Here is an 11821-nt window from a genome sequence, read left to right on the forward strand (position 1 = left end):
AGTCGGATACATGCAGTTCAAAGGTTGAACGCTGCACGACTGAACGCCATCTGCTGTTGTCACTATGAAACACTAATAGTGAACACAGCACACACTTAGTCAAACACTGCAAATACTGGGAGGTACGACAGCGTATTAGGTAGGGTGACCATATTATGGTTATTATGGGGTTGAGGTTTAAATAGTTGACAAATGAGTCAATAACCATCCAGCTGTGTTACTGAACTTCAATAAATGTACAGCTGCTCTTTAACAAGGGCCTTTATGGTCAGATAATCTTATTCCTTCACATTCAGCGTTAAGCCCTAAACAATAATAAGAATAAATTAAAAAACAGTTGTCACCTATAAATAAAAATCCCCTTATTTTTTAGTTTCTTTGATGTATCGTACAATCGTATCAGCCGACTTATTAGGAGTGTTTAACTTTAATTGGATTAATTTAATTACTTGCTCCCATCAGTAGAAACCCAGCAGTAAGATGTGTCTTCTAGTGCTTGCTGAGCAATTTCCACAGAATGCAGGGCCATCACGGTGTTGACGAGAGCCTCTGTGTTAGTACGTGCACGTGAAAATCAGACTAATTTTAACAAAACAGATGCACTCCTAAAAAGAGCTAAAAACAAACCAATGCAAAAACATACACACAGAATAGCGATGATGGTTTAGAAATCTCGGCCGGACATTTTTTTTAGGTCTCAAAAAGAGGACGTATGGTCACCCTATATTAGGGCCACTTTAAAGATTTTTTTTTTTTAAGTTTCGATTTTGAGAATAAAGTCGTATAAGTTTTGAGATTGAAGTCAAAATATTTTGAAATATTACGAGATTAAAGTCGAAAAAATTACGAGATTAAAGTCGAAATAATTACGAGATTAAAGTCGAAATATTATGGCCATAGCAACCTCCTTGTGTTAAAATGAGGGATGTTCATAGCCGCTCAGGTGGCGCAGCGGTAAAAAGACACGCTGCAACCAGAGCTGGATTCTGAGTACCTCGTATCGAATCCAGCTCTGCCTTACCAGTTCGAGGTTGAGTGGCTGTATGAGCAACGATAGGCCGGTTGCTCAGTTGGGGGGTGGGACAAAGAACCGGATGTGGGTCTCTCTCTGTCAGAATGCAATTACGACCTCTGCCGGCAGATTAGAGATGAGGAAAGAGTGCCCTTAGGGTGTGTCTCTCCACATGCAACGCTGGGTGGCGCCACACTCAACAATGTGTGGGTGGCAAAAATGCATCCGGCTGCTGCCCATGTTTCGGAGGGGATGTGGGTTAGCTTCGATCTCCTCGGTCAGGGCAGGGTTCGGCATAGACAGAGAGGAAGTACGATGCAAATTGAACAATTGGATGTGCTAAAGGGGGAGAAAAAGGGGAAAAATAAATAAATAAATAAATAAGGGATGTTCATGATTTGTTATACTTTCATATCGGTTTCACAAATAAAGAAATCCCCAATCTCCTGCCACATCAGCACCAGTTTGTTATTAGTATAAGGACAATGAAATGGCTTTGCAATAAACTGGGTTTATTTAGAAGAACGTGCTCCACCGGTGCGCTCGGCGTCTGTCATCAGCAGTACTTCAACCGAGCCTTATGGACTTTATAAACTAAAGCCGTATGGCATCACTACAAATGATTGCATTGACATGTATAGTCACCATGTCATGTGGATGGAAGTGTACAATGCAAACAGCCACCCAAAAATAATTGCGGGTTATTGGATAACCTGCCCTCGGCGCTTGCATGCCAATCCAGGTACTGAGACCCGTGCTTCTCTGAACTGACAAGGCTACGACGGATGCACACGCTTTGGCCATAATATTTCGACTTTATTCTCATAATCATTTCAACTTTAATCTCGAAATAGTTTCGACTTTATTCTCATATTATTTTTACTTTAATCTCGAAATCAAAACTTACAAATATTTTTTACAGTGGCCCTAATATGCCGTGGAAACCCGGTCTCAGAAAAGCCTCAGTTTTTAGTGACGTCTATCATGGTTTGACTCTCGTTCTACCTCTTGTCCAAGATGCACTATTAACTCGTAGCTCTGGTGATTAGAAAGCATTTTGAAGTCCACTAAACCTGTATTTCTGGAACCTGTTTTTGGAAACCTGTGCTTTGTGACATTAAGCACAGAAGTAGCCACAAAAAGTGGCCATAAAAGAAAGCACATGGTCAGCAACAATACCCTGAAAGGCTGTGGCTTTTGAACAATGCTTGACTGGTGTTAGCTGGCACAAGGTGTGCCAAGAAGTTTTTTTCCAACACCATTACAGGCCAGAATCTATTGACGCAGCATGATTAGGGTCTGTGGATTTATGCTTTAAGTCACACCCTGTTCTGACCCCGTTATCTGAATGTCACAGCAGAAGTAAAACCAGGCAACATTTCTTAAGCCTGTCCAGTTACAATGTGACCACAGATTCGTTCTTGGCTGACAGCAGTTTAACCTGATGTTCTTTTGCTAATGTAGCCATCAGCTTTAAGGATTGATGTGTTGTGCATTTAATGTGCTATAAAGAGTGATTGTGAGTTAGTTACCTTCCTGTCAGCTCAAACCACTGCAGCAGTTTTCTGACCACTAAATGCTGTGAAATTAAGATCTGGACACCTAACCTGTGTTTACCCATCATCAAATTTTACAGTTAAAACTACATTTCTACTGGTAGCCCTGTACTGCGGCCATTAAACTCTAGTAAACGTCATGCCCAGTTGACCTTGGAAATCTAATGCCCTGATGTTGCCTCACTTAACAGTTTAGAACTCAATAGTTTTACCTAGTTGTTACCTAGCAACCAGTCTGCCAAGCTGTTGAAGATGCTTCAATTTCACAGTTGGCCAAGGAGCTACACAGCAGAAATGTGATGATTGACTTGTTGGAAGGATGACAAACTTAAGTCAATGTGCAGTCAGTGTGCACTTTAACAATTGTACATCCAATACCTGAATGCTTGGCCATGTGGTCTGATGGCTAAAGCATAGCTAGAGCAAAAAACAAATGTTAATTTGCATATACAGTATATGCATAGCACTATGTGATTGTGCAAAGTAATTCATAACCTTTTAAAACTGCTGTTTAAAATTGTAATGCAGAAATTCAATTACATGTTAACAACTAAGAACAATTCTGGTAAATTGGGCGTACACAGAAATTAATCCATGAAGCATATTGTAACAACTCCAGTGCTGAATGTCTATAAATGCATCATGCAAATTGTTTTACTTTAAGTATTTTTATTAGACATCGTCATTTAAAAGCTGAAACTCTGGCAGTGGAGCTGTACGGTATACAGATGTCTACATAACCATAATAAATACACCAATATAGAAATATCAAATATTTATTTATTCAGCAACAAGATCACTACACAATAAAATTAAATACATTATCTTTCAGTATCCAGCAGATAAGACAAGCGGTCCCTGTGGTTCACCCACCAAGAGGTCACCAGTTCATGTCATCCATCCTGCTTAAAAAGAACAGCAGACAACTTTCAACAAGGTGACAAACAGCTTACACTGCACACAGCATGAGATTATTTAATCTAATGCTACTTTACACTTTTGCAAACTGTAAAATATACACATGTATTATTGAATTCCCTGCAGATGGGTTTAACAGACCAGACATCAGTCTCTGGTGTTTATCTCTGGAGCTGCTGAGCTGGAGGTAAGGTCAAGTTCATTGTTGATCGGCTCCTGATTTAAAGTGTCCTGATTTAACAGTGAGCTGAAAGGATTCTCTGACTGCTCCTCCATCAAGATGTAAATAAAGTAAAGGAGAGCCACAACAAAAAGAAAGACTACAAGCTGCACCCATAGTGGCACCAGACGCTGCTGGATCTCCCGTCTCTCCAGTGTGGTGGGACTCATTGGGGTTTCTGGGTATTTAAACTGAACAGGTCGACCTGCTGCCCCTTTTATGGCACGTCTCTTCGTGGCACTAAAAGGTAAAGAAAATTTAAGGAAAAAGTTTAAACCTTCTTATTAAAAACCTGATTACATAAAAGCAATATTGAATTACAGTTGCATGAAGTTCACAAAACGTTTGGCATTACCTGGATTTCTGCAATAAATAACTAGTTTGAAAATAGTGCTGTGACCTTTTCTAAACTGATTTCATAAACTTTATGCATTTGACAGCTTTATTATTATTGCTTGTTGAGACATTCAAGCTAAATTTTTTGGCAAATTTGCAAAAACCCTATTAAAAATAATTAATGCAGAACTCAAGGTAATCCCAAAGGGTTCAAACTTTTAACAACTGTTCGATAACAGTGTCAAATTTGCACATTTACAGGCTAAACTCACGTGATTCCAGTAGGAGTAACTGCAGCATCTGGAAACAACTCTGTCAGGATATCAGTCACTTCTTCCTACAGGTAAAAAAAATTAAATTGTAATTAAGTTGTCTTGGAAAAACATTTGAGAGAAGTTCTGGAGACCTTCTGCCCCCTACATGCAGAGAAAAGGTACAGAAAATAAATGACTAAGTGAATCTAGTGAAACCTGTGCCATGGGAAAAAAGACTGACCCCAAATGAAGATTTAGAAAAGAAGAAATAAAATAAAAGAAACAGCTACAGAATGATGGGAAGCCGTGAGTAGAAGCTCCTCTGTGCACAATAAAATTTATTGGAACGACATGTGTTAAGGGAAACATTAAAACAGGACAGTTACAGTAGCTGGTGTTATTGTTGTTGTTTGTTTCTTATGAGGCAAGCACTCTGGGGTGAGATAAAGAGACATATTGGTCGTGCCGTTTTTGCCGAGATGCTGAACATCCTAAAAAGAAACACATATACTTTAGAGACAAGTACCTTCACTTCATCACCTAAAACAGCTGCAGCAGAAGTCAACATTTGTTTATAACAGTGAAAACAATTAGTTCACGGCAGTCTTGAGATTTCAATCGTTTCTGCAACTGGTCTTTCTATTGTTTTGAGACAATGATTGGCACACACATATATACAGTGTTGTGCAAAAAGTCAAGGGGTCCGAGTATTTTTTAATGGGAATTCAATTTTGAATGAATTGAACATTTTTACCCACGAAGTTACAAACCACATTTCTAGAAATGTCTAAAATAAAAACTAATGTTTGTATTTGTTAATTCACTCCAAACATTATTTATCAGGTAAAAAGACAAAGAAAACATTCAATGTCAAATGTCCATAATGACAAAGCAAAAACCTCATGAGGATCATTAAAGCAAACAGGATATACCTGACAACACAAAATCTAGAGAGCCACAACACAGTGTCTGAATATTTTTGTGTAATAAAATGTTGTTATTTGATTTTTAAGTAATAAAAAAAAAAAAACCCACAAAATATAAATCCACTGTTTCTAGATATTCCAATTAATCATAAGCAACTGATGGTGATTTCAGTGCCTATATGAAAAAGCTAAGTTGACCACATCTACACTTTTCAAAAACCACACAGCTTAAACATCAGTCACAGAAAAGTAGCAGAAATAATTTAAATTCCAAGACCATCATGACATTACAAGAATACCTGTAAATTAACAAACTGCTTATTCTGACTAAGCAACTACTCCCCTAGTCCCAAACCCGAGATTAATATTTAAACACAGGTATGCACCATGCCAATGTCTCAATGATTAGTGTATGCCAAATACAAAACCCATACAGCATACAAATAGGATGATGGCAGGATTTAAACAGTTTAAATGCTATGCATGTCAGTTAATGTCAAATACATCCATGGCATAAATGTCAACAGAACTGATGAGACTAACAATTAAATTAAAAAAAAGGGTAATACAGCCAAAATCTTGTCACAAACAATTCCAATTGGGGTAAATATATAAATTATATTACTTTTGTATAAGAAAGGTCACCGTTTAATTACCAACTCTGACCTGCTCATTTTGTCCTGTATGAATCAGTGCTGTCATCCACCATATGTTTTAATCTTTATAATTAGAACAAACCCAACACCATGGTATTTTTAGTCAGATGGCATACAAACATTATATTTTCTTGCTTTAATAAGCCATTATGCCAATATAATAAATTGGCTCAGTGCATACCTGCTAACTTAACTAAGCTACAACCATTAATTTTAGCTAATGCATCTGTGTTTAATAGGCTTACTGACCCATTGTGCTGCGTTTTTCACTGGGGTTTGGCTAGACCTTCGCTCCGTGTCTTTGAGCTTCGACTGAGGACTTAGTCTGTTCTCAATCTGCAGGCCACATAGCCAATTAAATTAGAACTCAGAATCTCAACCAATAAACCAAAGCAATTAACACAGACCTTCACTTGTTAACACTACTGGAAAACTCCAGCCTTCCTCCAGAAAGAAAAAAGAAAACATGCTGGACGTTCAAAATCCTAAATAAAATATTAAAAACATGACTTTTAACTCAATCCCAATGTTCATGGTCAGTGCAACTACAGAAATGATCCAAGGTATTAGACAGCGTTATGGTCAGGGCTCTATATAGGTCAGTCAAATTCCTCCACACCATGCATGCCAAACTATTTCTTAATGGACCTTGTTTATGCATGGGGCATTATTATGCTGAGACAGGTAGATTGTTGCTGTAGCATTACATTTACCATGACTGAAACCAAGAGACCGAGCTTAAATCACCACAACTGGCTCTAAAGTGGCACTTTTTTGGCCTTTTTGTCCGTCAGATGTAATTAAGCAGCAAAAACACATTAAGGTCAATTACTTGTGTGCTACATACTAAATATCATCTAAGTTTGCTTGGCAATTTGTAATCACTGTGCTTTCCTAGTTTTTCTTTAACACCTGTTTTACTGCCAATGTTTGCCCAAGATACGTATGTCTATGTTTGACTACTTCTGCCACACCTGTCTGCCACTACTTCATACACACCCGAAAGAATGAAATCAAGCGTTGGAAAGACAGACAAATTAAAATTAGTGGCCATATAGTTTTGACCTCATAAAACAGCACAATGTGATCACAATATTTTGTTAAAAATTATATTCACTCCCCTCCTCAACCAGCTCAGTAATGCTGAAGGACTGTGAGCTAAACTGGCTGCTCTCCAGTGACCTCCCTTGGTTCTTTCCCTGTAAGTCACAGATATTCAGATCAGCCATAGAAGCTTAGTCTAAGCTGTCGAGAGGACAAAAACATCATTAACACAATACAACACAATGATAAGTTTCTACTTTGCACCAAGATTCTTTGGACCCAAATGAGTTACTATTTGGTAAAAATGTAGTAAAGCCGATTAAAACAAATATATTAGGACTTGCTAAAAGAAAAATCTAAATATACAAATTTTTTCAAACGTATACAGTGGATTTGCATATTCTGCAAAGCCCATCAAACACCACCACCACCACCAAAGCGTTAAAACTGTACCTGTCTCACATCTGGCACAAAGCATTGAGGATAAAATCTTTCTTTAGTCTGAAAGTATTTCCCCACCTGCACACGTACAAAATGTTGCATAAAGTTTCAACCAATGTCCACTGGTTACTGTGTAAATATATAATTAAAAAGGCTTAAATTCTAGGCCTATTTACAGCCCACCAATCAGTACTTAGGATTTATTTGTCTATACCACTTCTATAAATCCAGTGCACTCTCTAAAAGCCACTCAGCATTCTTTCATCACAATTAGGCTTCATTCTTAATCCTGCATTTATGTCTGCTAAACATCGTTAGCTCTCTGCTCAGCTTTTTACACAGTGTATGTACTGCAAAATTTTATTTACCAAAAGGAAAATAAACAGGTTTGCCTAACTTTGTATATACAGAAACACACACATACAAAATGACAAGTATTAAAAATAAAAAAATAAGAGTATACACACCTTATTCTGTTTACTCGTAGTATGTGAGACACTGTCTGGGCCCTGCTGTTCTGATCCTATACAACACCACAATAAAAACACTATTAATATTTTTCTCTGTACAATACTATAACATATAGACTTTGAAATTAAGATCAGCATTTACACATTTTTATTATACCCTTACTTTAAAAATGCAAGGTAATAAACCCAGATTCATCTACTATTGAAATGTTAACTAATTTCCAAATAGGACCAACAACAATGCTTGTATTGTAAGCTATAATAAATAATATTTAAAAAATCCATACCAGACTCATCTTCATCTTCCTCCTCTTCTTCCTCCTCCTCACTGTCAGAGTATTTTCCAATACCAGCTTTATTGTTGACACTGTGCTGTGAGTCATGAGTCATCAGTCTTTGCAGCTTTCTTTCATACAGTGCTCTAGTGCTACCTGTCTCCATCCACACACAGACACAATTGTTTAGTATCTTAAATTACAAACCTCAATTTGAAAAAGGTGGGACATCATATAAAATGCCTATAAAAAACAGAAAGCATTTGAATTCTGCCATGTCTGTACTTCACTAATTTTATGTAAGCAAGAAAGCCTACACTTCAAACACATACACTTACAGCAATGTATGTTTAAGAGAGTGGGGTCTCTGGCCTCATTAGCATAAAGACTAAATCTAGACAGGTTGTGCATTAAAAGCTATTAAGGACTAGGGTCATTTGCAAGTTCGGTATGATTACTCTGTGAACAGGTTGTTTTTATACAGCTTGTTAATTTTGTCCTTGCACTAATGTAAAACATGCAGAAAACTGTTACAGAACAGTATGAATATTTATTGTTGTAACTTATTTTGCCAGGGGTCAAGGCATAAAAAACACCACCACACCAAAACTAAAGTTTACTTTAACACCTATTTATTAAAAGAAATCTTGTCAATATTAAAATAACAGAATGAAGGGAGTGAAGTACTTGCAACTGTGTTTTAGGACTACAGACCTGCATTTAACATTTGACCATTCAGTCTCTTCAGTAATGCTAACAAGTTTAATCATACATTACAATCATACAGTCTTAAGCTACAAACTGATTTACATAATCATCCATCACCTGTGTGGTTTGAAAAGGCTATGCACATTACCTAGCCAGAATAAATGGTCATTCATCTACATTCTTAAAAGATCTGACACTCTCTGTTAACTTAATTTTTTTTTTAATAAAAGACATCTTTGTGTCCTGTGTATGCTTAAGCAGAGTGGTAGTAAGGTTAATGTTTCCTCGCATAAAATCACATCAAGATGATGTTAGTACAGTAGTTGCTACTTGCAATAAGCATTTGCCACCAACAGTGGAAACATTGGAAACTATGTAAATTGTATTTTTCAAACAAGTTCCAATGCTTTTTGCAATAATTTTTGTTACACAAAGATTTAATGCCTACTTAATTTCTAATGAGAATTTATTTTTTTCCCTTGAGGTTGGGTCACTACAGCGAATCACTTATGTCTGCACACCTGGTCTTGAACATTTTTATGCCGGATGCCCTTCCTGATGCTCTAATCGGCACTGACAAGTGCAATGACAAGTGCAACTCCCAATAACTAGACTGCTGAAAACTAACAAGAGGCCTCCGAAGTGAATTCCATTTCAGCACAGTCCAATCTGAACAAGCTCAGTTGAAGCAAATCCCAAACCCTGTTTTCAGGCAGACCAGAGAATAGTATCTAGCAGTGCAGGTGGACTTAAAAACTAATTTGATTTCCTACCTGCCCACACCCACCAAATTTAAAGTCCAAATGGACTCTGGTCTGGAAGAAAGGTTCAAGAGTGGAAACACAATCTCTCCTGTACAGCCCAAACCAAAACCAAGCACTTCATTCGCATTACTATGTAGCAAGTCATTCTACTTTAACAATGTTTACATTCAGATCTAGAGGGGTACTGAGAAGGATTACTAATGTAGGGATGCAAATTTGCTAATTTCATTTAATTAATAACCAAACATTACAATATAAAACCCATCAATCAGCTGCACAGCACATACACAGTAAGGCTATGAAAGAGTGTGTTTCAAATCAATGTCTCTGTTCTGAAAAGACTGTAGCTGCGCTCTTAATTAGCTGTTGGAAATTAAACATTTTAACTTTTAGCATTAATTAAACAATGACTTGTCATTTATCCTGTTAATCATTGACATTTCTTGTCACAAGTGGTACACGGTAAAGTTTAAAAATCAGTTTCAGAACACACTGACCTACAATTGGTCCAGGTTTAACTCCATACTGGAGAAGTTTGCATTTTAACTGATCGTCAGTCAGTGAGCTCAGGTCCACCATGTCCGAATCGTCTCTTCTGTCGTCGTCGTAGTCTTCTTCTTCTTCTTCGTTTTCTTCCTCCTAACCAGAAACACAGAATTGTACACAATTCAATTAAACAAACATTGGAGCAAAAGGCAAAATATCCACATTGTTTTTGTTAAAAGAAAATAATCCATTCGTGATTTGAAACCAGAACAGTTCCATTAGTTCCATATTATAAAAAAAAAAAAAAGGGTTTTCTGTTTGGATTAACAGCAGCTTACTTCTTGTGAATGAGTATGTAAACGGTCAATTCACTCAAGTCAATTTAGCAGTCTGGCCTCTTTACCACGTGCATGTGAGATCACAAAACTCTCCACCAGAAGACTTATCATCCATGCGATCAACAACAATTTAAAAGCTTTTTTTCTAATCCAGTTCCTTTATTTCTTTATTTAACACCAGCTGAAAAGCTTCCCTGACAGTGGAAAATGATGCATTTAAGCAGCTTTTAATTTATGCCAGACCTGTCTTTAATGGTTTGGGAATACATTATTTCTACCCAGCCTCAGTAAAAAAGAATACTGTGTGACCACAGTTGCTTGTACAGATAACCTTGGAAAATGACATTCTTGAAATGGAAAAATTATGATCCTCTTAATAGAGCTTCCTAGGCTTTGCAATATTTACGGCTCAAACTACTCAGTGTAATCAAACTAACCCTATTTTTGTAGGCACAAAGAAGTCCCCAGCTGTCATTACCACTAACCAGTTGTAGGCCATGCAACAAAGTTATGACATAATAGAACTACGTGTATTTCCAACACATATCTGTTTTAATAATCTATTTTTGTATCAATATAGATTTTCTTCAGCATACTGTTACACAAACAGTGCAGAAATCATTAAAATACTGTCATGACATACATGTCCCATACATGTTTATATAAACAAATGCCCTTTAATGTAAATGTGAGGGAATAAAAGCCTATAATGTATGATGGAACTGTTTTCTGTTGTTTATTTACATTAATAAAACACAATCTAGGGCAATTCTTTTCATTTGCCTGTTTATAATTTCAAAAGTATGCAAGAAGTTTATTAACTTTATGCAGAGTCAATTACATGGACAATATTTTGGCCAGCACACTATCAAGTTTTGTCTTGATATTCATTATCCATACCTCACTAGAGAGCCTAAATCCAGCCAGTATTGGATTATATAAATCTGATAAACTTACATTTCCATTGTAAACCTGCTCCTCCTCATCACTAGAGAAATCAGGGCTGTTGTTATTGCCGACATGTTTCATATAAAGCTCCACATACACGTTTTTCTCACTGCCTACAGGAGGCAATTTCACACGATGAGAAATTAACTCCGATTTCAGGCGCTCTATAGAGAACTGAGCAGGATTCTGCATAAACACCGGCATTATTTACTGATACAAAAACACCCATCCACTAGAACATGAAGACCCATAGTACAGCACAGAGACTGAACATACTGCTGCTCTGTCAAGCCCCCGGTAACCAAACACCTCAAACCAAATGCAGCAGACACAGGAACTTCTCGGATTGCAGCAGCCATGCGGTGGTATGAACAACAGGTGGACCGAGACAGGATCCGTAGTTCCCATCACACTCACAAACTCTGTATTGAAGTTTTGAATTGGTTGATGCCAACAGATTACATTATGC

The 11821-nt window shown here is 37.1% G+C and overlaps 1 protein-coding gene across 3 annotated transcripts; it reads right to left on the reverse strand.

The window, feature by feature from the left end:
- Positions 1-3328: 3328 nt before the first annotated feature.
- Positions 3329-11556, reverse strand: lemd1 (LEM domain containing 1). Of its 3 annotated transcripts, XM_063015426.1 has the most exons (8): positions 11362-11556; positions 10078-10219; positions 8121-8264; positions 7831-7886; positions 6128-6214; positions 4683-4787; positions 4315-4379; positions 3329-3946 (listed from the first exon to the last, which is right to left on the reverse strand). In XM_063015426.1, the coding sequence occupies exons 1-8, from the start codon at positions 11554-11556 to the stop codon at positions 3634-3636; spliced, it is 1107 nt and encodes a 368-aa protein (XP_062871496.1). In that variant the 3' UTR covers positions 3329-3633. The 3 variants fall into 3 exon arrangements, with proteins under 3 accessions (XP_062871496.1, XP_062871497.1, XP_062871498.1); XM_063015427.1 differs by lacking the exon at positions 4683-4787; XM_063015428.1 differs by lacking the exons at positions 4683-4787; positions 6128-6214.
- Positions 11557-11821: the final 265 nt, after the last annotated feature.

This window comes from Trichomycterus rosablanca, chromosome 19, assembly GCF_030014385.1.
Source record: "Trichomycterus rosablanca isolate fTriRos1 chromosome 19, fTriRos1.hap1, whole genome shotgun sequence".
In the NCBI taxonomy this organism is placed as follows: Eukaryota; Metazoa; Chordata; class Actinopteri; order Siluriformes; family Trichomycteridae; genus Trichomycterus; species Trichomycterus rosablanca.